Below are 26,517 nucleotides of genomic sequence, written 5' to 3'. Positions count from 1 at the left end.
GATTAACTTTCACTGTTTCCTTTGCTAGTTTCAGCAATGAGAAAGGGACAGTCCCCTTCGCTTTTAGCAAGGCGGGTAACCTTTCGTTCGAAGGCTGCGATCCCACGTTTGGCGTAGGCTTGGAGCACAAGGCAGACTTGAAAGCCTGTTCACAGTTGGCATAACTCATCCTTTTGTTAGTCTATCTATTTCTTTCTCAACACTCTTCCTCTTGGCATCAATGATTTGACTTAGTCGAAACCTCAGCTGACATGCGACCATCGTGTAAGAAAAATCAAATATCTTTCAACTATAAAATAATTGCGCCATTAATTTCCCATCGACATCATAAAAAACATTTCCTATACTTCCCTTGGTGTCGTTGGCTGTTGGTTTCCTTCGTATCGATGTCCCGAGCCCATAATTTCATTACACTTATGTGCTCAAGAAGTTACTGAAAAGTATCCACAGCACTGAAAAGTTTCCACAGTGGTAGCAGAGTGGCCACAGTTCATAGCAATAAAAGTGATGAATACCAATCAGGACGGATTGGTTGTCAAGCAAGAAGACGCGATATCTCCAGCTCTATTCATGGCGCGTTTACAGGTGGTGTTCCGAGAATTGGATTGGTTAAATCTCTCATCTAGAACTTCCAGGGATGCTACAAAAGCTCCACTACACAACTCAGAATCGAAAGCTACTTGGGCTTACTACTGTTGGGGCGCTAACGCAAGTCAGGAATGAGTGACCGCGAGCCGTAAATCCCAAACAAAGACTCATCTTTATTTTCCCTTCTGCCACTAGGTGCGTCCGTGCTGCGCCCCGGCCACCACCACCTCGCGCGGCGCACGCATCAATCGGCGCAGCGCGTGCATGTAGGTCGCTCCTACTAACAAACGCTCCGTGCAGCGAGCGGCAAAGACCTGTGTGCACAAGCTTGTAAGCGTGCTCCATGCTAGCTGCACTTTATAAGTCAGAAAAGACTAGTCACGAATTAGACACCTGTTGCTGCGATTTGCGACACGTGTAGAGTTCCTCACCGTTGGTTCGGTCACCGGAGACTACGGGTCGATTCCACAAGGTGGCATATGCAGAATCAAAAGAAGAAATGTTGAGTGCGCACTGGACGCAATCCTACAAATGTAATATAACAGCGTCCCCTAGTCGAAAAACACAACAGCAGAATATTCTGTAGTCACAAGATTTTTGTCGCATTTTTGGCGACGAACTCGAAGTAACAGCAGAATATTCTGTAGTACCGTGCTCTCCCTTGTTGCAGCGACTGAACTACAGAAACGTACTACAGAAAAACCTGTCGTTAGGACGAAAAGACGAATTAGATTGGAAAACATCTATTGTCAGCGTTGAACGATATGTGAATACTACACTTAGATATGACCTCGAGTCCGTGGCTCTCGGCAACCTTATGAGCGCCCGAACTAACCTTCTTGCGTATCTTTGGCTCAATTCTGTCGTTTTTTTCGACTGGGATGTATGTGCACCATATATTGAATATATTATTGAAAAGTAAAGTTGTCATTTTCTTCTTGCTCAGTGAGTGTGCGTGTCTTTTTTCGGCGACATGGCGTTATCGCTAATGCCCAGGAGGTCATTCCGGCGCAAGTCAGGAAGTGCTTCCTTTTCTAACATTTTGCAACCTGTGGACGGTGGACATACGAGTGAGCGTGAGACAAAGGCTTTCCCCATAGGGTGGCTTTTGCATGCTGTTATTGTTGTTGTCCTCTAAACTGATGGCACTGCTCTCGCAATCTTCCTCCCAGATGAGAACGCCAGCACTGCGAGTGATAAGGGTTCACCACTTGGCTGAAGTTAATTTCGCAATTCATTCTGCATAGCAGTTCCACACAATGAATTTCTTTGTGTGCATTGAAGCCAATTCGAAATGCTTACAAGACGGAAAAGAAAAAAAATAATAGAGCTAACTGGCTTAGCGCAACAGAAACAGAAAGCTAGGTAACATTAGCGGTTTTCTGGAGTGGCGGGCTCGTTTTTCATGTCTATAGGAAGCTTGTATGAAGCGATGCATGCTGGGTAACCCGCCAATTTGTTATCGCCGGCAGCAATGACGCAGCACGGCACTGTCACACAGTCTCGTCTACATGGTCGCGCAATGCACGCAGATAATGCTGCCGCGATCAGACAGGCCGACTACGGGTTCTTCGTGATTCCAAAAATACGTCTGCACCTCCGTGGTCTGCACGAGTGCGAGAAGGCAAATGATCCCTCTAGCGACGCCGACGCAAATGGCTCGCATGGGCCGACATACGCGAGATCGACACCAATCCGGGCAGTTATCAAACTAGTCGCCAGAACTAGAAATCATGAATATCGGCGATATCGACCGGGGCGGCCACAGGTCCAGACGCATAGCGGGGTCAGTCGTCCGCGCGTAGCTTGAGCAAGTCCGCGCCGCACTACTTTAAATTTCTTCATAGTGAACCCGATTTTTCGGGCACAGCTTCGACGCATACGTTCCTCAGGAATCTGCCGACATCTCGCATGCACGGCAGCGCACGAACAGCAGCGTGTTTGGTCGGTGGACCATCGAAAACAAGGCACTCAGTCAATTCAGCCTGGCTGCTCCGTCCGCAGTTTGCTGTCCACAACAACGTGGTGGATTACCCAGTATGCATCGCTTCACGCAACGTGAATAGGGTATACACGGTCTTGTTCCGCTTGCGATCTCTGGTTCGGTGGCATTACCAGCAGGTAAGGTGGATCTGTCGCATGCAAGCGACCAGGACAGAAAAAACCTCGTTGAAGACAATCCGGCTTCGGAGCTGTCGGTTGTCGGCAGGTGAAATGATTGAGCACCGATTGGTCGGCGGGTTGTGCGACATCAAAATAGCGCCATGACAGCGCAGGCGCTGCCAGCTCAGGCCTCTCGTTTGAGGTAGGAGGGTCGATGAGACTCCAACCTTCCAACATTCTTGGCCGCGAGGAATGATACGCTCCTCCTAGGCCTCGCAGGCACGTCCGTACGGCTTCACTAAAGCGGGGCTTTGTAAGTATGTATATGTTATGTGGAATTTCACATAATTGGGGAGCTTATGAATGTATGCTAATGAATGCATGCGAGATAATAGGGGCACAAATTAAGGGGTTAGTGACAAAATGTGTGGAAAAGTGCACGTAGTGTCTTTGCCGAAAGATAACCAGGCAGCAGGATCTGCTGCTCGGTCGTGTGGCAGTAAATTCATTCTACATCTGAAGCTTTAAATAGGTGAAAAATTAAGATCATAGCCTGTCCTCACTTCTTAACGAATTGTAATCTGGGAATTTTTTATTGGCTTTATAATACAAGTGAGAAGCAAAATATGCTGCCTTGTTACTTTCGGCAAAGACGTACGTGAACAAGAATCGGGTAAACGGAAGCCATTAATGGTTTTCGCGTCATACTTAGGCATCCTCCAATTTATCAGCATGAAACGGGTTTGCCTTCCATTAATTATGCGTAGCCGAGAAGAACAGGACGCCGAGCCAGAGAGAACACTGAGGCGAATCGAAGGCCAGCACAAACGCTAAACAAATTTTCGTGGGTTGCTCCCTCCCTCGGTGCGTACAATGCTGCTGTGCTGCCAGCTAGAGCAGTGCATGCGTCAACAAGTCTTCCTTCACTCCGCACAGGTTTTGTTGCGCTAAACTGAAAAGACTGCAAAAAATTCAGTCAACGCTCCGCATGCCCTGGTGCGTAATGTAAACATGCTGCCCTGCCGCTGAAGCCTTACATCCAGCAAGTGGCTTTAATCACGCTGGTTTCGCAGACACAACTGAAAAGGCGCTAAACTATTACTCTTCGGCGGGCCCCACAAAAGCGGCGATCAACGCGTAGGCAAACCTAAACCAACTTCCGTGAAACTGCGAAGGCACAAAACTATCTCACTTCTCCATGGGCACTTCAAGTGTACACTCCGCTTTTTTTCTCCCCATTCGTAATATGACACTGACTCCGCCGATGTATGCCTTGCATTAAGCTATTCAACTAAAGCAATGACGCCCTCGCTTTAAAAATTATGAAGGTTTATCCCAGTTAAATCTATCCCGTCTATATCCCGTCAGAGCGTATGACTACACATAAGCCTGCGCCGAAGTGTTGACGCACTAGGACCGGCACGACATCCATGACGAGAGCTGAGCAACAAAGCGCAAGCGAACCAATTGTTAAATCCCCCGCCTAGTCACGTGATCAGTGCATGGTTAAAGAGCCCAATGTTGTCGAAATTTGCGGATCCCTTCACGACTGAGCCTCTTAGCTCATAGTGAAACGCGAAAGTGAACGACCTTGGTAGTTGCAGTGCAAAGAGCTCACGCCCTAAAAGTGAAGGTGGGGCGACAGTTCATTTATTCTATACGGCGCATGCTGACCCGCTGGAGCATAGGCGCAGGGCACTTCCGGCGTTTGGCAGTTTCAATGTGCAGCCGCCTCGAAGCGGGAACCTTCCCTAAAGCATATGCATGAATGTGGTTTGTTCGAAGCAGCTGCCTTAGAGCTGTTCACAACTCAGCGCCTGCAGTGAATGCCGGGACGCCTTTGCCGTGTAAATCTTGTGAACATGATCTCTGAGGCATTACTTAGAAGGCCGGGTGTCATCCGAAGAAAAAAGATTATGCACGCTATTTTGGGCATGGAATATAGCGCTTGTGTCCATCAATTTATTGCCCGTTAATTAACCCCGTTCATCCACAGCAGAATATTTTCTGAAGTTTGCCACTCGTAATCTAGAAAATGATCGCAAATAAGACGATAACACGACACCGTTATGAATTCTTAATTACCAGGAAAGCGTACGCCATCCGTTAAAATTGGCACTGCACACGTGGAACATTTGTTCAGGCATATCACTGAAAATAAACTAATAGTTTAAACCCCGGCATACACACTCAATGATTGCTTTGTGAGCGAAGCAAGGGGTACCGCAGCAAGCAGCAAATAATGGCCGTGTAGTTAGAATTCGCAGTGGTATACGGCAACCCCGGTTGCGCAAAACGCCTCGTAATCGTGCTTTGCCACGTATGGACACTTGAGACCGCAGACAAATTCGAATGTGCCTGTGATACAAAGTTTAAAACGCGCGAATGCGTAACATTCCACGTGCCCCATAACGTGCACGCACAATTCACGTGGCATATGCGTGGATTCCGTGCTGGTCAACACGGAAGGTTTTTCAGTAAGTGTCTCGTTTCAATGTGGCACCTAGCTTCACAGTCTCCGTCAGCTAAGGTAGTCGACGGGCAGTGGTCCTGCATGGCGAACCGCCACGCATCCTGGACGAATCTGATGAGCGAGCGGTGGACGGGGCCAACGCCTGCTGCGAGCCTTTTGACGAAAGGCGTGCTATGGTAAGGGCAGTCGCCTGGGTCCCGCTAGCGACCTGATTATTGGCTTCGGGTGCCGGACCGGAGCTCAGTTGAAGGCGATGACCTCCAGGATGTTGATGACGAAGTCCTTATGGCGTCCCAGAGGAGGGTTGTCAAACGTGTCGCAGTGTTCGGTGCGGCCCTTCTCCAGAGACCCATCCACATACAGCCCCATCCCGTTCCTGCAAAACCGTGGTAAATTAGCCAACGATGTAAGCACTCACACAGCTCCAGGGGATTTACACTCTCACTCGGAGCAAAGAGGTCACAACGATAGCGTCACACTAAAAACTACCGACCCCCATTCCCCAGCATACTGCTGACCCGGGTGATACGACTACGTTGTGACATCTTCACCGACCTCTAAAATATTCCCTTCTGCTTAGTCAGAAGGCGCTCTGGAGGTCAGGGCACGTGTCCTGAGCCAAGTCAAGAGACGGTGTACATAGGAACGAACTTCACGCATGCTCCAATAGCGGTGCAGACTTTTCAGCGTACTTCTAACGTGAAATTACTCACGAGTGCCGCTATAAAAAGATGGTATGCATACGCACTCGCCGGTTCTCTTTCATATTTCACCTTATTGCACTTCTACGATGCCCCAGCTAGGGGCGGACTTATGAATGATTGTTAGAGGGATATAAGTCCTATTGCAGAAATGATAATTTTTAACTGCCTAAATAAAGAAAAGTGGATGGATTAGTGCCCTCCTTGACAAAATCTACTCCCGGCCCCAGCGAGCAATGACCAGCAAAACAGTTCTTTAACCATATAACGGCGGCTCAAAATTTAGAAACCTGCTATTGTGGGCGGTTTCAAGAAGTTTCAGCTGCCAGCTCCACACGACGACAGGTAAAGGGTGTGCCCCGCTGCTTTCGTATACAGCCTTGGGAAGTTCCTTTCAAAACGGCAAGGCGTGACTGTTCAGAGACCTGAAGTTTTTCGTGAATTTGTGAGCATAATATTGAATAATTGAGCCCTGGGATTATCCCGAAAGTGGCACGGGGTCAATTAAGGTTCGTGGTAAGATCTCAGTTCCTCAGCGGCGTACCCGGCACCGATCTGTATCATGTTTTGGTTGCCCGTAAGGAAGAGCTTGCAGGAGTGGGGTACGTCCTCCGTCGAGTTGAAGCCGACCCAGGAGAAGCGCTTGGGCTCCGGCACAAAGGTGAACAGGAACGTTTCGCCCGTGCCGAAGTAGGTCTGCTTGCGTTCCTGCCACTTGGTGGAGCAGTAGGCGCCGAAGCGCTCGTCGCGAGTCGTCAGCACTACCACCACGGTCGGCTCCGAGCTCTCGGAGCGCAGGTAGAAGTTGGTCAGGCTGCTGCCGTGCTCGTTGGTCGAATAGACCAACTCCGGCTGCAGCATGGCGATGCGAGGCGGCAGCCAGTTCCACAAGATGGCCATCTGCGCGCGCGCGACCGTGAACACGTGCGAACCTGTAGCGCCGATCGACTATTGTGAATTAAGTCACAGTCCGACAAGCCGGTAGTCATAAAACAATGACGCCTCCAGTTGTACACTCTTAATCTCGTTCCACATATGGGTTCCAGTTATAAGTGGAACTTTCAAAAAATTCCGTTAAGTAAGTGGAACTTTTTTAAAAGGTTGCACTTATAAGCGTAACGTATGTGGAACCAGATTAAGAGTGTAGCGACGCAAAACAACGCGTACGTTATGCGCATCGAAAATTATAGAGAATTCGACTTGTTCTTAGACCTACATATATACAGCTCTGCAGTGGAAACGGTACTTTCCCGAAACCATTAAGGGTCGATTTCATCGTTCTTTTCAATTTATTTTGCATTGGAGAGTTAGTCGTTCTGATTTTAAGGTGATATTATCCGAAAACTCTCACTATTGACTCGTACCTGGAAGAATTGCATGACATGAAATAGCATCCTCACAGGGGAAAAATTGCGGCTTCTGGCAAGACCTAATGTTTATCAGCCAGCTATACGGCGAGCTCGGCGCTTCAATTAGTATTTTCATTATGTTCGTGACAGTACCTCCAAACAAATTAGAGAAATCATCTAATAATCAACTAGGTGATGGAAGAGTCTGATTAAATAAGGGGCGATCAGAATATGTTTAGGAGTTCACAAGCATAACCACGATAAGAAATCACCCAAAACCCGACAAGGGCTTCTAACACTATTTAATTCTAACACTTTTATTTTCAATTTCATTTCTTCTATTTAATTCTAACACTAATTTAACTAAGTATTTGCATCAGTTTTTTTATTATTTACACCGAAATTACCTTTTTATAGCTGCGGTGCAGCATTCCCAGATTACGTAGACGGTATCGAACTTAATTCTTGGACTCGCTAATTAAAGTACTTCGTAACGCTGTTATCAGGGCTAAATGTATTGTACCAGATATCACATGATGGCGTCGGCATTTAAGAGCAGCCGCGCGCATTGAAAATTCGCTTTGCGCATAGTAGTTTTAGTTCCTTGCGACGTCCATGCGGCGTGAGTGCTATTGTTAACGTCAGCAGCGATACATGTGCAATGTATTAAAAACACCAACGGGCTACAAAAAAAAAAAAAAGGAGTATTATATAAGGGTAGCCGCGCACAGATATAGAAAAGACACAAAAAAGCAGCTAATGCGTCATTATACAACAATATATAGCCCCCAAAAATTAATTTGCAAAACTGCACATGAGATTAAAAAACAGATAAATGTAGAAAGCTGAAAGATATGAGACTGGGAAGAATATTACACAATAAATAATTACCTGATTTGATTAAAGAAGACGAGTATTTAAGAAGCGGTAAGTATATTGCTAAACTGCGTGCTGTACACAAAGAACCAGAAAACTACTTAATCGTTGGAGACTTCTGGACGACGCCAGATTGTTGATCAAATTTCAAAATAAACGTAAACAGCTGTTCTGAATGAGATCTAGCAATTAAAATGCATAGGCTGACGGGGTTACATGGTGGTGGAGCGAAGTAAGTCGGGGCTATCTGATATATGCGATGCCTTAGGGTGATTTATTTATTTATTTATTTATTTATTTATTTATTTATTTATTTATTTATTTATTTATTTATTTATTTATTTATTTATTTATTTATTTATTTATTTATTTATTTATTTATTTATTTATTTATTTATTTATTTATTTATTTATTTATTTATTTATTTATTTATTTATTTATTTATTTATTTATTTATTTCAACCTCAAAGGCCCCATTGAAGGGGTATTTCCTGAGGGAGTGGGTTTCAGGGCATAATATTGCTTCGAGTGATGATTTGAACAGTGATGGGTCTGTATGGATTATTAAGATATATTAGTAATGGCCGTGCTATGTAAGTAGTTCCGGTAAAGTTGAAGGCGCTTTACACGCCAGCTATACTTATGTGGGAGCGCGCGGGCACAGCGCGATAGACTGGCAGACAGTTTAGCAAGAGAGATGTTCGGCTGCAAAGATGGTATAACGAATGCAGTGGCTGAAGTTTAGCTGTTCGCGTCGTAACGGGTCTGGAACCCCTGTAAAGTGTTTCATTTCAGATTAGAGCTTCAAAGTTTTATTCCTATAGGAGAAAGCTTATTCGATAGCGAGACGATTAGCGACTGAAAATGATGGGGCCTTTGTGCGGCTGAATGTTGGAGTTTTATATTTGTCGGCACCACGGTGTAAAAATATATTCTTACCGTGGTCGGCACTTAGCATCATTTGTCACACAAACCAGTGATTAAATATATGTCTGGTTTGTCTCGAATCAAAAGCAGCCTGAAAGTCGGTGAATTTTCCTGTATTCTATGCAGCCGTTGACGAAACGTCGAAATGGTTTAAGTATAGTATTGCAAAGCAGACCACTGATGTAGATTAGGATTAGCAATGGACCCAAGACGCTACCCTGCGTCGCACCCGGACTGCAGGCAGGAAGGCTGTTGTTTAGTGACCACGTCTTACGCGTTCCACCTTATGCACCTTGTGTCACTGGGCAACAAAAGAAAGGGAGAGAGCGCGGCAGTGTATTGCTGGCAAAAAAAAAAAAAAAAAAAAAAAAAAACTGCACTTCCAGCTTGGAGGTGAGAACTGAGAAAAAGCTAAACTGCGTCCCCCGCCGGTGCACCTCCACACATTCCAAGCGCATATGTGCCGTATGGTCCGGCGAATGAGAACTGGGAGATAAATATTTTCTCTGTTATCAGTCACTAACCAAGTTTTTTCTTTCCTTCAACCATACCTCCCGACAGTCCACTCACTCCACAGACGAGGCGCATACCTGTTGGGCGCTGAGTATCTCGGATCGGAAGTTGGAGACCGGCATGATGCCCGGCGACATGGAGCGCGAGGCGGAGTTGAACTTGTTCTCCTTGAGCGACAAGCAAGACGAGGCTACCTGCAGGTAGCTGCTGGAGGGGCTCGCCGTGATGCCGGTCTCCGTGGCCGAGCGCAGGCGGCTGCTCGCGCCGCTCTTCACCACTGCCTCGGATTTGAGCAGCTGGTCGTTCAGCACCTTGGCGCTGACACCCTGCGCGCACGAGTTATTGCTTAGGGGTCTCGGCGCCGCAAAGTGTGTGACGTGTGTCGTTCAGCGAAGGCACACACAGTCTTATTATTAATTTAAACCGCGCGAACACGAAGACAAAAGGACAAGATAAAAAGAAATCCACAGTACAAACGCTGACTCACACCTATGCCTAAGCCCTTTACTCCAAGGCCCAGAAAAAAAAAAACATGAAGAAAACGAAACAATCACGTGAAACAACCCCTGGGTTCACCTGCTGCACAAAAAGTGACTCAAAAAAGACACCTCTTTGCTTGAAAGAGCAAGAGAAGTCTTGCTGACACACAAGAGAAGTCCTGCTGACATCTTTTCTTTGTGGCCTAAGTTTGACCAGGTTAGGATTTTGTATCGCCACAAAGAAAAGATGACGAGAGAGATAGTTGAATCACATTTTATTTCAACGGAGAATAAGTGTGTCAGCAAGACTTCTCTTGCTCTTTCAAGCAAAGAGGCGTCTTTTTTGAGTCACTTTTTGTGCAGCAGGTGAACCCAGGGGTTTTTTCACGTGATTGTTTCGTTTTCTTCATGTTTGTGCTTATCTGCGCCTTGGAGTAAAGGGCTTATGCATAGTTGTGAGTCAGCGCTTGTACTGTGGCTTTCTTTTATTTTGTCCTTTGTCTTCGTGTTCGCGCTGTTTAAATTAATAATGAATAGGTACCAACTCGCCCAACAAAATATCTTGGTAACACACAGTCTTATTGTTCGGCCATGTGTTTACATAGTCTAAGCTAACAGTGCACTAAATACGGGAAGGACACACATATGTATGGACTGTCTTTGATTATAGTATTTGGAAAAAGCGATGCAGGACTACGCTTGTCTCCAGTTTGGATTGGAGCAGCGGCGAGCAGTGGCGAGCCCCGAAGCACGGGCACAATGCTCTAAAGTGCGTACGATGGCAAGCACTGGACAGACGTCACGTGACTTGTACATAGCGGAGTGGCGCATACTTGGTGGAGCCGACAAAGCAGAGTGCACTGTTTTATACTTTGCCAAGCAGTTAGTCCCGATGTCCTCGTCTTCCCTCCAGCTGAGCCCTCGTAACCAGAGATTAAATATGACGCGTAACATGACGATGCATCACGTGCCTGGATGCCGTAGGCTGTCTTGAAAAACTTGTCCACATCGAAAGGCATGTCCCGGCAGAACAGTATGATGCGGTCCAGGAATTTCCCCGTGTCCGGAGTCTGGTCTCCCGAACAGCCGCCTGGCATATATACAACCTGATACATGCACTTCTACTAAACACCGCACAGCACACGAGACCCCACAGAAGCGTGGCTCAATCGCCCTTGCCCTCGCTCGAGTTTCAGCAAACAGTTAGTTACTCGTAGCCCATAAAGACCAATCTGTACGTTTCGTCGGAGTTCTATAGACCTTTGCAACGAGGGCCTTCTGGGCGTCACCATATTGCTCGCAGGGCTGTTGTGTGCGCCTGACGTCAACACGGTGGAGGCGGCAGAGGAACCGATTTGCAACAGTCCAGAGAGGAGGCGTTTCGACAACCTCCTCCCTCGATGCAAAGGTCTATAGACTTCGGCAGGTTGCGGGCTGTCTGAAACGCGACCCCGTGTCCTGAAGTAGACTCCATGATTAGTAAGTTGAAAGAGCATAGCTTCCTGAACAACGACATTTGTATCCGAATCGAACTCAAAAATTAGGAACACATTTTCACCCTCGGTGTTGGAACAAATGAATATAAATAAGAAGTAATAAAGAAATTAATATTAAGAGCTGCCCCAATTTCATGCAGCGAGGATAGCCTTCAAGAAAGAGAGAAATATATATCTTTGTTTTTGTTTGCGCGGCACGCTCACGTTTTAGAAAAATTAAGAGAATAAACTTACGGCTGATATATAAAATGGTTAAAAGCGTATAAACCACCGATTAAAAGCGCTTAGGTAGCTCGATTTTCTACTGCAGCAGACTGCATACCGTGCGTTTCAGCTCCACATTCTAATGAAACTCATGCCAGCCACCCAAGCATGCAGTCAGTATAACGCGCTACACATATAGGAAGTATTCAAGTGACGTCAAGGGCACCATTTTGTAGTGCAGATCATAGCTTCTGCAGTGCAAGCCGGAGCAGGCGACGATAAGACTGTTACATAAGTCTGCAGCCTTTCGCTGTACTGCATGCACTACAAAATAATGGCATCTGTGACGTAGGTGCATACGTCCCACACTGTTCGTCAACGCGTAAAAGTGGCGCGAATGGCTTTCTGTTGCGAGACTCACGATGAAACGACCACGCGAAATTCTCACCTCTGCCCTTGCCTTTCTTTCCGCTGAATACTCGCGTTATGAACGATTCGGCGGGGAATTCGCCTGAAAAACAGAGGAAAGACAGGAAGAAGCTGCACCGTAGTCGCTGCGCAGTTGAGATCGTATACGCCTAGATGCAGTTGTGTTGGTGCACGCGTTTCAATTACGACGTCTGCATATTGCGTAGAAGATGCAATGACGTCACCGCCACATGTTGCCGGAAATCACAGGCTACGTATGGTCATCAATCACGTGGCTGTCATACCCACCTCCTTAGCCATCGCATCTGGTTATAGAGGCGGAGAATATAATCATTTCTCCTTCATTTGACAAAAGGTAATTCGGATATTGCTGACATGTCTTTCCAGCACCAGTAAGTACAAAAAGCAGTATTGACGTGTGCGTTCACATCGAAGAAAACATTTATCATTGGATGCACTGACGCTGTTTGAATAGGTGGTTAGCACCTGGGCTCAGTTCAGGGTATGCGAGTGGGCCAGTAGCTGTAGAGCCGTGAACCACGGGAAAAAGCACATATTTGGGACAGCTAGAAGTGACATACATGAGCACTTGTTCCTGACACTTTCTGCAGTTTCGAAGCCTGATAATTTTCCTTTGTTTCTTATTTTTTTGGGAGTGTGGGTCTAACGACGGCCTGATGAATATAAGCGATACGTCTCTTTCGGAACCAGTTCGAAAGGTATGAAACAACGGATCGCGAACCTCAAAATACGCTTCTCGATGCGGCAGAAGAGCAGTGCTGTTCTTAAAACCAATAAAAGTTATGACTGATTCGTCGCGATCCCCGGGCACGGTTAACAATGAACGCTTGAAGGAGGAGGCGCTTGTCGTATATAGGGCGTTAAGCCCTCGATCATATACACTGGACATTAGAGCCTGTCTGGTGGAACGGGTGCGTTCCAGTCGGCTCTTGCCCCATGCACTCACTGGCGTGCTCCTGGACGAAGAGGATGAGGATGGCCATGGCGATGCGGTACAGCGCCCGCACGCCCTCAATCAGGAAGCAGTCCATGGTGCGCACCTGCGGTTGCAGAGAACGCGCGGCCCTTCTCTGAAGCCACCAAAATAAGTGTCCCAGCTTACGCGAAATCCACTGCCAAGTGTATTTAATTTCAACCGTGCAGTGTAAGTGAATTCAGTAACATTATAAGCTAATTAAATTAGTTTCTTTAGGACGTTACCCGCCTCACAAGATAATTAGCCTAACCTAAAAAGGGGCATTCAGTATACGCAGTCATCATATCACTATAATGAGAACTTTATGCAACCCATGAATTCTTCGAGGCTGTTATCTACGCTACATGTGTGCCCGTCTGTTATCCGGGTGCACTAGTACATGTTGTGCTGTAATGCACACTGACTTTTTGATAGCTATTTGCCCACGAGGCGTCAGCAAAAAAAGTTTACCAGAAGCCTCGTGCCAGCAGTGCTGTACTATACAGTGAATGAATCACTGGATTAACAAGCCGGCAGCCCACCCTTTATGAGCGCATCGTCGACACAACAGCCTCTAGGAAGAGTCCACGCACCATGTGGTAGAAGGGCAGTCCACGGAATATCCACAGTTGCCAGGTGCGGAATATCTTCTCCAGGTCGTCTTCCTGCTGTATCTTCCTCAGCAGCCGGACGTAGGTCTTCTTCTAGACATGCAAGGTCAAACATGCACAGTGATAACAGGCTAACAGGACCACCAAGAACAGGATTTAATTGTGTTAACATGCGCTTAACATGGGAGATGCCACCTACCGCCAGGCGCTTGGTGAGATGCATGAGCGTGTGGGCCGACGTGTCGTACATGAGCCGAGTCTGGCTCAGGTGTCGCACGATCGTGCCTTCGATCAGGGCGCACACGCACTCGTACGTCTGCGCAAGCGAAAAGTGGACTGATTGATGCGTCTCATCGAATCAGATGATACCAGCAGTGCATGGTTACGAGAAAGAGAAGGCGCGGTGACAGTGGCATTAATGCATGGTGGACACCCGACCCGCGTCGTGAGTGAAGGGATGACGGAAGGAGGAGGAGGAGGTAGGCAGAAAGAATCCGCCACAGAGGAAATATTTCCAATACCTGGAATTATTCATCGCGAACTGATACAGCACAGCACGTAGGAATTTTCACTTCACTTCAATCTAAAAGTGGCAACCGCGGTCAAGAGTAAATCATGTAACCTTATGGTATATACAGCGGAACGCGGCAAGCATCTAGATAGCGAATTGGAAAAACTAAATGCGAGACCCTCGTTTCTGGGGCGTCTTTATCGCTCCTCAGGAAGGAGTCGAATACAGCGGGAGGAAGAGGACGTGTATGTGGGGGGGAGGGGGGGGGTAAGTATTATTCAAGCAGGTAGCCGTGAAGAAAGTGCGCCCCTATGTCTGTCTGCTTGACTCTTAACTTACAGTACGAGTATTATGAACATGCGTGATAGAGCTATACGCCCTGTTGAAGCTACACAATAGATTACAACCGCCACCTAGGGTAAAATGACCAAAGGGAATAGTAAAAATTAAAATGCACAGTAAAAAATGAGGTTGGCCATGCGTGGTGTCCCATGCATTGTGCAGTCTGTGGCGTGGTGCATTTTAATCACGGCATATCAAGTTTAAAGTTATCACCTTCACGTCGATTTTGACTCTAGATGTTGTCACGAAGCCACGCGAAAATGAGCGGCGCACAATCGCGAATACGAGTTGGCGGACCTGTTCCTCGGACAGGTAGTGCAGCATCAGGGAGACGACGGGGTGCAGGATGGGGCAGTAGGTGATGAAAGGGTGGCTCACGGACACGATGAACAGCACCCTCTCGGCGCGCTGCTGGCCCTCGGCCGAGAGCAGGTAGTCCTCGCAGAAGAGAGGGTCAGCGAACGCCGGAAGCCCCATGGGCCAGAGGCCTCCGAGGGACTCCTTGACCGTGCTCTGGTAGAAGTCGTCCGGCACGCCACCCTTTGAGTGGCCCTCGCACAGCTTCGTCCACAGTTCACCACGGTTCGGGTTGTCGATGGGCCAGTGCTGGGTGCGCACGATGCTCTTCGCCTGCAGACATGCGGGCACAATGGCCACAAAGCTTCCAAGCTATAGACCTCAGCAACGAGAACTCCCTGGGCGCAGCCACATTGCTCTCTGGGCCGTTGTGTGCACGTCTCGCTATTGCGGTGAAAGCGGAACCGGTTTGCAACAACCCAGAGAGGAGGCGTTTTGACATCCTTTTCACCCAATGAGAAGGTCTTGGCCATTTGGGAACCCTGGTTTAAATCCAAGAAGGATATATTATAACCTTCTTACAAAAGCACCAAGACGCGCCGGCTTCTCCTCACAACACGGTATTTTGCGGTGAAGCTGGATAACTGCAGCGTCTTTTACATGAACCCGACAAATGCGAGTTGAGTTACCTGGTCGAAAACAGGTTACTGGGTTCATGTAAACGCCGTCGGTTCAGGTCGACGAGTCGAGGGGTCGAGTCGAGTCAACTCCGTCGCATGGGATGGGTTGATTCGCTCGACCTTGCTGCGGGAAGCATGTAAACGCGGTCGAGTTGAGTAAGTCGGGCAACAGTAGGAGAGAACGTACAGTACGAAAAAAAAAATAATAAACCCGAGGGATGCGCTCGGGAAAAACGGAATCGGGTGCCATCTGCTAGTTCTTCGACCCGACGCGAGGTGCTGTCATAATCACCGCACGTCAGGTCGGGTTCATGTAATCCCGGGAGGGTCGAGTCCACTCAACTCCTCAGCACTGCCGGGTCCGTGTAAACCGAGCTTGCGTCACCTTGAGCTCGCCTGTGATGACGTATTGCGATGACTCCCAGAACGAAGCCATCAAGCAACGCTCCACTGACTTTATTCTCGATGGAGTCTGTTTTCTCCTTCCGACCAAGCGTTCTTAGCTGCTTTCATGCGGTCTCGTAAACTCAGCTGTATAGTGAAGAGAAGCTTAGGCGCCAGCGCGGTTTTACGCCGCCATTTTCTATTAAACACAAAATGACTTTGTGTGCTCATCTTGCAAGTGTAGCTCATTCGACGTCTGTAAGCTATTCTAATTTCCTTAGATTGCCCTTTAATGTTACTCAATGCATGGCGGAATTATCAAAAATTTGTGCCTGGACCATGCAGTTGTCTCTTCGTGATGCTGTTATAGCACACTATAAAAGAAAAAGAAAGCAACGGGTGTGAAGAGCGCATGCAGAAATTTCTTGATATATATTTCACTCACCTCCTTGATCTTCTGCTGCTTGATGAGCTGAATGACATCGTTGTAGACCTTCGTCACGGGCGTGGGAGACGCAGGTATGGGCACAGGGAGTTTGGAGGCGTCGACAAACTCCTTCTTGAAGCAAGCGGGCAGCGGAGACATTACCTGCTTGATTGCTGCCTGCAAGGGCGTAAGATGTTCCATATTATACTCGTATGGACTGCAATCGTCTTAAATGTATATAGGTCATCAGGTTGACATCTTGTTCGCAACTGTGACCTCCTCCTGCTATGAACCTCTCGTGAGTACGGAAAATTCTTGTCTTCATCTACCCCTCCCCAGCTTACTATAGTTACATGACCATGACAGGAGGCTTAATACAGCGAAGGAATCTGGGTATTCTTTATATTTTTTTATGGAAAGCGCTTTTGGAATTAAGTCTACTTGGAAACAGAAATAGTATACTGACTAAAAAGATGAGGAGTGTGCAACCTATTACGGATCTTTAAGCGCACATTTCTTCTTTGAGTGACATAGATTTCTTATATGGTTCTCTGCAATGAATAGAAGGAGCACTATACAGGCGGTTGCATAGAAAACGTAGAAGTATTTTCATTTCTAGTCTAGCAAGTGTTTAGTCTGCATATATAATTTAAATGTGATTCGGATCAGAGTTGATTTAAAACCACGAGACATAGTCGAATACGTGATATAAAGAAAGTCCAACCTGTTTTATATAAAGCTGCGCATCCTATCAAAGATTCCTCTTCCGCCCTCTAGGCTACGTCACAGTAACGCCAGCGTGGATATACCTAGAGCGTCTCGAGCATATCGGTACATTGTAACGCAACCTTCTCTGCTCATCAAAATGGGTGCTGGAGGTATATTCAATACAATACGGATTCCCAGCTCATGCCGACCTCTGCAGGGTAACGCATCAGCATCGCACCTCCGCAAGCAGAGTTGTCGACGAAGCAGTGGCACCGCCGCGGTGACTTCCAGGTCCAGCGCCGTGTCCAAGCCGACCGTGAACGGCGGCAGGTGGGCACAGCTGAAGCGGGGAGCCGCGACCGACAGCCAGTGTACGCTGTGGGCCAACCGACGGGCGCAACTGCAGAGGCTTGCTTCTTCGTCTTCTTCCACATTCGATGGTGGCACCTGCTACCCGCGCGGGGTCATTACGTCGGCAGGCATCCTCACGCTGCGACGTAAGACATGGAATCGAATCCCAGCCGCGGGGAGCGGTGGCCTTTATTACGGAGCTTTTATAGCCCAGAAGCGGTAAAGGAAAAAATAAATAAATTGTTATTGGCACCACTAACAATCTATATTCCCTGTGCATGTTCACCCGTTGCAAAGGGATCGGCCGAAACGTCGTCGCCATCATCATCATCATCGCAAGCGAACTGCGACCCATTGTGACTGGCCTCCAGCTGGTGACCATATATTTTCTACATATATTTCCTCTATGGACGCTATAGGGTGCATCGACCTGTCGACTGGCTTCGTCGTCGCGTGTGAGGTCTGGGCGCCGGACTATATCCGGACATAGGGTGAGACGAGCTCTTTGATGCGAACGCGCAGTCGCTTGTGACCGCCTTCAATATCATAGACCCTGCTTAAATGCGCACGTGAGGAATGGTACACGTCATCAAGAAGAACAATAGGTACCCTCCAAGTAGCTCAAGATGGGGACAAGGAGGTTATCCTTTGGATAGACTGAGGACGCGCTGTTCCCGCTGCGAGATCCTGGATGCTTCGAAGCTTGTCGACACAAACGCACATTTGTTTCTTGGCGCTTCCCCCAGTTCAGTCTGCCTATACAAATCACAAACAGTTTGTAAGCGTTGCGTCAAATTAGCCTAAATCAAGTTCATGCGGAGCCACACGAAGCATATAGTGGTACCTTGATACACGTGCTCGATATTAATTGCCGTGCCGTACGGGCGTTGTATTTTCGTGTTTGCCAAAAGAAGCCGAACAACTGTGGCGGCGGCCGGAACCAGCACATTGCAGTGATCAAACCATTATTTTGTGATATACTTGTAGCAGCAGTCGGGGCAAATGAAGGGGGCTAGTCAGATTTGGGGTCATTACCCACATTCCTTATTGAAATGTAAGCAACGGCAAATGAATTGTTATTTCTATACCTACATGGGCACCCCTAACCACAGTTAATGTAACTATTATGTTACGCCACTAACAGGATACAGTACCAGACGAGCGAGCTCCGAGGTGCACTGGGTACAGGCGGCTCCGACATTATTCCAATCACTTATAAGATACTTATATGAGGTAAAATTAGGAGGGAGCTTAAGCTTCGCCTTAATAGTAGACGTAAATAGCGCCTTTAACACCGCATTCTGATTCCGCGATTTTTTAAAACCTTTCTTGATTAAACAATTGAATATTTAAAAATTATTACTGTAACGACAGCACGCATCCCGAACACATTTTAGTAAGTGTTCACTAGCTGCCCTTCACAATCGACCCTTCGTAACATTTGCTTTGCATGCTCGCCTGGCATGAAGAAGGCCTGAGCTCGAACCCCAACGGCTACAAATTCGATTAGTTAATCGATTTGTTCTTATTTTCTGAAATACCTGAATTGCAGGAACCACTTCGCCAGTTTCGGCTTCATTTGGACTCTCCCCTTAAACCGTTAGACCCACCGCAATGGTGCAATGGTTAGGGCGCTCGACTGTTGTACCCAAAGATAGAGGATTGAATCCAGGCCGCGGCGGCCGCTTTTCGATGGAGACAAAAAGCAAGGCGCCCATGTGCTGTGCGGTCAGTGCATGTTAAAGAACCTCAGGTGGTCGAAATTTCCAGAGCCTTCCACCACGGCGTGTCTCATAGCCTGAATCGCTTTGGGTCGTCCAAACCAAACCGTTAGAGAGAGAGAGAGAGAGAGAGAGAGAGAGAGAGAGAGAGAGAAGACTTCATTTACACAGACATGGGCCTCGGGGCAGGGGCTCAGCCAGGAGAAGGGTCTCTTTGCCGGCTCTCCTGCGCCGTGGCCGCAGAGAAGGTCTTGCTTTATTTGAATTTAAGGCGTTTGAAATTCCCGCGCGCAGTCATATACTTTTGAGACGTCATGATCCTGTCGACCAATAAGGATTTCTTCCGACCACCGTGTATGGAGGCAGCGGCTTTTCAGCGGAATGAGCTGCATTCGCTGTCGTGTAAAATCGTAGCACATGTGTGTTTTTGCATTTCGCCTTCGTGAGCTGTACAGCCATCATGGCTAGATAGCTACCGTGGCCAGCTACCCGCCCTTCAATCTGAGGGCTGTGAAACAGTGCACATAACATGTACATGTCTTTGTCAAAAGTTTAGAGCTCAGGGGGTTTGCTTCTGAGCCACACCGTGCGGTTCGTAATGAAGTTCTCAGTTTCAACTTTACTGAAGGTAAAGAGAATTTTTGTCCTATATATATATACCCTCTCCAATGCGAACGACTTCCACGAATGCTAAAGAGACGTCACTAGACGGATTAGAAACAGACCCATCTAAACTTTTGACAAAGGGTGTACATATGCTGAGGGACAAACGAACTGGACACATATTCAGTCCAGCCCGCTTATATGAACGAACGTGATGGTGAAACGAATTGTGTTCCTTATATCCGAAGTTTGCAGCAAGTGAACTTCTACTGAAGCCTAGAAACAATCTCAGACGAAAATGGCTTTACTTGTCTTGTGCAAATCCGCTTTTTCCAAGCAGACCCTAAAGGGGCCGCTTTCTAAGCTCTAAGGGCGCTGTGATGACCTAAATATCTAAGAGTGCGCCTCCTAGATACGCGAACGCAAACTCGACTTCATCGCCCTCCAAGAAAGAAACTGCACACCAATGCTCACGGGATATACAGCATTCGCGCAACAAACATTGGATGGTTACAAAACACAACGTATAGCCACTTTTTTCACTAAGGGTATGACCATGACTGACCACTCAATGACACAACACTGGCACATTTCACACGTCTTACTAGAGCTCCTGCCTGAGGAAAAAAGCAAGGTAAGCGCCTTCGTGTTGAACGTTTAGTCCTCCTAAAATAGGCGGAATGGAAGTATTTGAAGACCTCTTTCAGGACAGCCTCAAGCGTGTCAATCCGCCTCAGAACACGTTCCCAATTTTGGATGACTTCACCGCGTCTCATCCTTCGTGGGGCTACATGACCGAAGAAACTTCTAAGGGCCGTAAGCTGGCCCTGGCTATATCGCCCGCCGCCACCAACTGACTATTCTGACTGAAACCGACCATCATACTCGTCTGGGCAACAGCGTGAATAGGAATCGATACCAGCCCAGGTCTGACGCTAGTTCGAGCGCAACACACGTACCCGTGGACCAACCTGGAAGATAATTTGAGTAGCGACCATTTCATCCTTGAGGCGACTATGCAAGTGAGAGTGGGTCGGGTGTCTGCCCGCAAGCTGCCCCTCACGGACTGGGACGCCTTCCGACAACAAAGACTAGCTCCAAAAGAAGGCGAACGACTCTCCCTGGCTGAATGAGTGCTACAGATGCAGGCGGACATCAAGAAGGTCGCGTCCGTAGTGCAGGACAGAGAAAAGACCCTTGAGATGGACCCACACCTCCTCCACTTGTGGGAGGCTCAAAAAGAACTTGTCCGAAGGTGCCGGAGGCAGCGATACAATAACAAGGTATGCAAATGCATTACTGAGGTCACTGTGCGGCAGAGCGCTATGCGGAGGAACTGACGAGTTCCAACTGGCAGTCTCTGCGCCAAGCTGCAGGCAATACTCGGTCAGAACGTCGTCTCCTCCGCAGCCTTTTTGACCTGTCCAAGATGAGAGAGGAAACCTCTAAAGTGATAGTCAAGCTCCTACATATGTGGAACCAAACGACACTGCCTCACTACCGCATGCCCTGGAGGCGCACATGCTGACAGGTACCAAACCGCAGTATATATATATATATATATATATATATATATATATATATATATATATATATATATATATATATATATATATATATATATATATATATATATATATATATATATATAACCCCCATCAGAACGAACGCTCTCTCTTGTACGACGACATCACGGAATCATAAGTTCGAGCAGTGCTAGCGAGCCTAAGAAGGAGCACCACACCTGGGGCGGACGGTATTACGTAAAAAATGCTCAAGAAACTTGACGATAGCTCAATAACCGCCCTGAACGATTATTATAATGAAGTGTAGAGGACCAGCACAATCCCACAAGAATGGCGCCCCGTTGGCATCACCCTAATTCCTAAACCAGGCAAGCCGCTCTCTCCAGAATCTTCGACCAATATAATGGCGTTGTGTGTTGAAAAGCTGGTGTAACACGTCGTGCTCAATCGGCACCGCCCACTATTGGAAACCATTATCTTGTTCCCTGACACCATGTTCGTATTCCGGCCGCACTTCTCGACTCAAGACGTGCATCTTAAGTTCTAAGAGAAAGTGATCGATCATCCCAGCAGGATCCAGGCCCGTGCTGTGCTGGCATTAGGCCTGAAGGAGGCCTTCGACTGCGCGTCGCGTGATGTCATCTTGGCCAGTGTAGTGAGGTCAGACTGTAGCCATCCCACTTATGATTATGTGAGGGCCTACAGCTTCGGTAGAACTGCACCTGGGGACCGGAGATGTGCGATCTGGACCAATTCATCTTACATGCCGAGACACTGCACAGGGATCGATGCTGTCGCCCATATTGCTCAACATGGCGATGGTATATTACTTTCCGCGCTGCTCTCTAGAATTTCTGAAGTGTCCCATGCCATCTCCATGACCATGCCCTCTACGCCGACATCACGTTATGGGTGACAAAAGGCTCGGACTACCGCATCCAAGAAGTCTTCAAGAAGTCAAAGAGGTAACACAGCACTGCGAGACTGAAAGCGGGCTGACATGCGTGCCTGGTAAGTGAGAACTGCTTGTGATTCGTACACGCGCGAAGGTTCAAGTAGTTCAGCCCGAAATCAACCGCCACCTCGAAGTCACTTTCATCCCTAGAGTGAACCGACTACGGGTGCTGGGCCTGTATCTGCAGTCTAACGGCCGAGCGATGTATGTACTAGTATACAGCTGCTCCAGAAGCAATTCGCGCAGGTGGCACACTTGACCCGCCCCATTTCTAACAGACGCGGGGAACTCGAGGAAAGTGACACCATGCGAATCGCGCAGGCGCTGCTAAAGACGGGTGACATTTCGCGCACTCTATGTAAATGGCCGAATCGAATCGAGCTCAATCGGCCCAACATCGTTTTGCGATCGGTAGTCAAGACAGTCATTGCGTTGCCGCCGTACACATCAACACATTGTCTGCTCCAGCTTGACCTACACAACACTGCTCAAGAGCTGATGAAAGCCCAAAGGACCATGCCATGTTTGCGCGCCACCGAGACACGAGTGGGCTGGGCCATTCTGCGCCGACTAGTCTGGCCGGAGCCGGCCACTCCGTTTCAGCGGAAGTACCACGCCATACCGCCCAAACTGGCAACTAAGATCAGAGTTGAGCCAGTCCCGAAAAACATGCACCCCCAGCTCCACGCTGGCCGGGCAGCCAGAGTCAAGGCAGTCCTGCGCCAATACTGCCGTGACCCAAAACGTTCTGAAGTCGACGCTGCGGAATATCAATCAGGCAGGCGTTATGCGAATAGCGGTTGCTAACGCCAACATGCGCATGCGCGCCTCTCCCCTGGTTGAAAGCAAACCACCAGACCCCGTGCGCAGTTCCTGGCCTCCGCGATCGGAGCAGCCTGAGCTGCTGGGGGTCATGAGCAATTCATATTAGTGACAGACGTATGCGACAGATGGCTGTAGCTGTCAAGATGGCTGCGTCTCACAAGAACGTTTTCAACCAGTAGCAGACGAATTTTCAACCACTCCCAGAGGGCGCCACATCTTCTGAAAAAGGCTTTCGGGAACAAGCGCGCGCACAATGGCTGGGACCACTATAGCGGTAGTATTCGCATTCATACAGGGTGTATTTTTTTTTTAATTGTCAGCATAACTAGCTTATCTCAACCCTGTGCGACATGCGTCAGTGCGGTCTGTGCAGGCAGATTATCAGCAAGACAGGCATATTTACGGGATAGAGCTCAGTAATTAGGCAATGAAGAAAAATGAACTAGTGAACTCTGTTTTTAGGGGCTAACAAAACGAAGGCCGCGTGAACAGAAAAGCTGAGTAAATCCACTTTTATTTTTAATTTTCATTGTAGGCCCATCGCATTGAAAATATTTGTCAAAAATACACATATTTGGCTCGTAAAGCTGGCTTCCCGCAATGGACATTTTAAAAATATATTCGCTTTATTTTATGCCCTAGAAACTGAGCGTTATTTTCACGACCACGCCCAGCGACACAGTTTTGAAAATGTGCATTGCGGGAAGCCAGCTGTACGAGATAAAAAAAAAAGCGTAAAAAAGGCGATGTCAGTGCACTTTAAAGAATCCCAGGTGGTCGAAATTTCCGGAGTCCTCCACTACGGCGCCTCTCATAGCCTGAGACGCTTTGGGACGTTAAATCACACAAACCAAACCATTCTGACACACAATAATTAGATTCCCAAGGTGCGTGCCGCGCCTTCGCAAAGAATGCATTATCTTTGCAGGCTGAGCGCGTGCTGTCGCCAGCAACTTTAGTCTAGTGAAATTGGTCGCCAGTATGTACAGACACACTCCTCAAATTTTCCCCGCGGTCTCCTCCATCATGGATGGAAATAAAAGAAATTATTACTATGAACGACCGCATCGTGTGGACCCCTGGTCACGCCTCCTTCCCGCCAACGAGAGTGCGCACGTGCTCGCCCGAGTAGCATCCTTCCGGACAAGTGCTTGTCCTGTTGATTACGTGTTCAGTCTTCGTCTTTTTTAGCGTAGTGCGTTATTTCAATTATGTATATGTACCTACTCGCCCAACTTTCTACCTTCCTGCACTCACACCCACATCACTCAACATTACCGTACACAAAGAACACTGCCACCACCTCGCCCAATACTCACCAAGGCCGAAGCTGTGGCATGGCGTCAGCTACAAACTCACAAGTATCCTAACCTTTACCGCAAACAGTGCTGCGCGATGTCAGTGCACGTTAAAGAACCCCATGAGGTCGCAATTTCAGGAACCCTCCACTACGACGTCATAGCCCGATTTGCTTTGGGACGCTCATAATCCAAACCAAACTAAACGCTTATTCTTCCCGACCCGCTACCCAGAGAAATGCCCCAGCTGCCGAAAACACAGAGCTACACATATCATTCAGATTGGGCCTGCACACTATCACCCGGCGGCGTTCCACCTATAAATCTCCCCACTCCGTCCTACTGGGAACAAGCCTTGGCAAGCACGCAGCCGACTGCGATCGAAAGGCCGAGAAAATAGCAGTAGCGAACGGGACTCTGGCCTGAGAAGCCTTATATAGTTTCATGATACCGCTCTCGGCAGCAGCAACCCGCAAGACTAGCGACAGCTGCTTCTAGCAGCAGGCCTGCAGGATAGCGGCGACACACGAAGCCCTGGACGAGGGCTCCACTCAGAAAGGGGATATGCATTAGCTTAGGGTGGCCGTCATCTTGGGTGGAATCACGTGACCTAGGGTGGGTGTTAGGGTGGAAAACCATCATGGTGAATACTGCTTCGGACTTACCAAGCCTTTGGTGGTCGCGCGACAGACCTGGGCACACCGACGCGAAACCGCCAAACGTGAGAAAAGCCAACGGTCTTAAAAATTGGCATGGATTGTGCTAGTCCTGTCTTGTGTGTCGTGTTTTTTAGTGCATATCACCATGACTTCTGCAGGCAATATCACCAAAGTTAGAGCAACGTATACCCTCTTCGCAATGCAATGCGGTGCCTGCTTACAAAAGGCCCCATCTCGTTTTGTGCATACTTTACTGCAAGGATAGTGAACAGCGCTTAACCAGTATGAATTTCAACGCACTGGAAGATGCAAGCGAGGGGAATTCGTGCATTGGAATGCACGACGCCATCCTCACGTGAAAATGAAAGACCAGAGACGAGCCATCGTTCGAAACTGCGCGACAGGCCGATGCGTGCCTGATAGCAGCCGCTGCGTGGCGCAAGGTTGACGAAACCGAAACTATGTCACCGAGTTGATTTCGGAAGTGGGGGGAACTCCGACCGTTGTGATGGAGCCTGCCATAGCACGCATGAGTGCCCGTACAACACTATTCGATTAAATTCTGATTTGGGAGGACTATATTGGTGATAATCGGGTGCGTCGGCCGTACCCCTAATGCAGCCTCCGCCTCCCCCACCCCGCGTCCGAATTAACCCGAATAACGAGCCTCCGACGCCAGAGTTACACCGGGCTGGACCGCGCTCCTTGTCCGAATTAATGAAGGTGAAAACTATTGCAGCACTGGCACTCGTTCGCGTTCTTCGCCGTTCATCTCCACTCGTTGAGAGCGCCGTGACACGACACTGTGACGTGCCGCGCTGCACATTCATCCACTGGCATCACCGCCCCGACTCACGGTGCCGTCAAAGCATCGCTTTCTTGCCTAACCATTAGAATTACCGCACATGTCGATTCCTAGAAAGGTTTGGAGCTCGTGATGGCTGCCCGCGAGTTCAAAAGAAAAAAATAATTTCCAAATATTCGCAATGATCGAATATATCTAAGTGCGGTGTGAATGGAGTAGCAATCGCTATTGCAAACGTTCGGGCACCCCTCGAAGCTTTGACATGCGAGGCAAAACATAGTCATGTGCTTCCCTGAACTAATTTTTGGCTCAAGTTGGCACAATTTCAGTCATTTTAATGTTTTTGTTGCAGCATGGTGCAGAAAATCGTATTTGTATCTAAACTCCAATTGACTGCGTTTGAGAGTTCTACCTTGGGCAATGTCATTTTGGTGTTGCATGAGCCTCGTTTTGAATTTTCCTGTTTCACTGATATAGGCAGCGTCAAAATCACGACAGGGTATCTTGTACACAACCCCCGGATAGACAGCAGTGTCAATGGGGTCCTTGACCCACAGCTGACGATATAGTTTGCGTAAAGGGACATGGGCCACGCAAACGTAGTCAGTAAAAATGCAAAAATGTGAGCACGGTTTTCACTCATGCCTCAGGCTTATGATATAGATGCCAGCTTATTTGTGTATGTCACCTTCCAGTGTG

At 48.0% G+C, this 26,517-nt stretch overlaps 1 protein-coding gene across 1 annotated transcript; it reads right to left on the bottom strand.

Annotated features, from left to right (window-relative positions):
• Window positions 1-4,626: 4,626 nt before the first annotated feature.
• Window positions 4,627-25,332, bottom strand: LOC146175865 (GTPase-activating protein skywalker-like). Its single transcript, XM_084580876.1, has 12 exons — window positions 25,020-25,332; window positions 17,314-17,565; window positions 16,386-16,544; window positions 14,877-15,209; window positions 13,926-14,042; window positions 13,709-13,819; window positions 13,107-13,200; window positions 12,159-12,221; window positions 10,982-11,100; window positions 9,609-9,857; window positions 6,410-6,765; window positions 4,627-5,540 (listed from the first exon to the last, which is right to left on the bottom strand). The coding sequence occupies exons 3-12, from the start codon at window positions 16,524-16,526 to the stop codon at window positions 5,405-5,407; spliced, it is 1,719 nt and encodes a 572-aa protein (XP_084437002.1). The 5' UTR covers window positions 16,527-16,544; window positions 17,314-17,565; window positions 25,020-25,332; the 3' UTR covers window positions 4,627-5,404.
• Window positions 25,333-26,517: the final 1,185 nt, after the last annotated feature.

The sequence above is a fragment of the Amblyomma maculatum genome, chromosome 10 (genome assembly GCF_055883805.1).
Source record: "Amblyomma maculatum isolate TAMU_Amacu chromosome 10, ASM5588380v1, whole genome shotgun sequence".
NCBI classification, from domain to species: Eukaryota; Metazoa; Arthropoda; class Arachnida; order Ixodida; family Ixodidae; genus Amblyomma; species Amblyomma maculatum.
Note: the sequence above shows the minus strand (reverse complement) of the source record. Positions and strands in the feature narration are given on the sequence as shown.

Coding starts and splice junctions, on each gene's coding strand:
- LOC146175865 (XM_084580876.1), bottom strand. CDS start 16,526: ATGTCTCCGCTGCCCGCTTGCTTCAAGAAGGAGTTTGTCGACGCCTCC. Junction 13,201..13,708: donor GACTGCCCTTCTACCACATG/GTGCGTGGACTC, acceptor CTGCAACCGCAG/GTGCGCACCATGGACTGCTT. Junction 11,101..12,158: donor AAAGAAAGGCAAGGGCAGAG/GTGAGAATTTCG, acceptor TATATATGCCAG/GCGGCTGTTCGGGAGACCAG.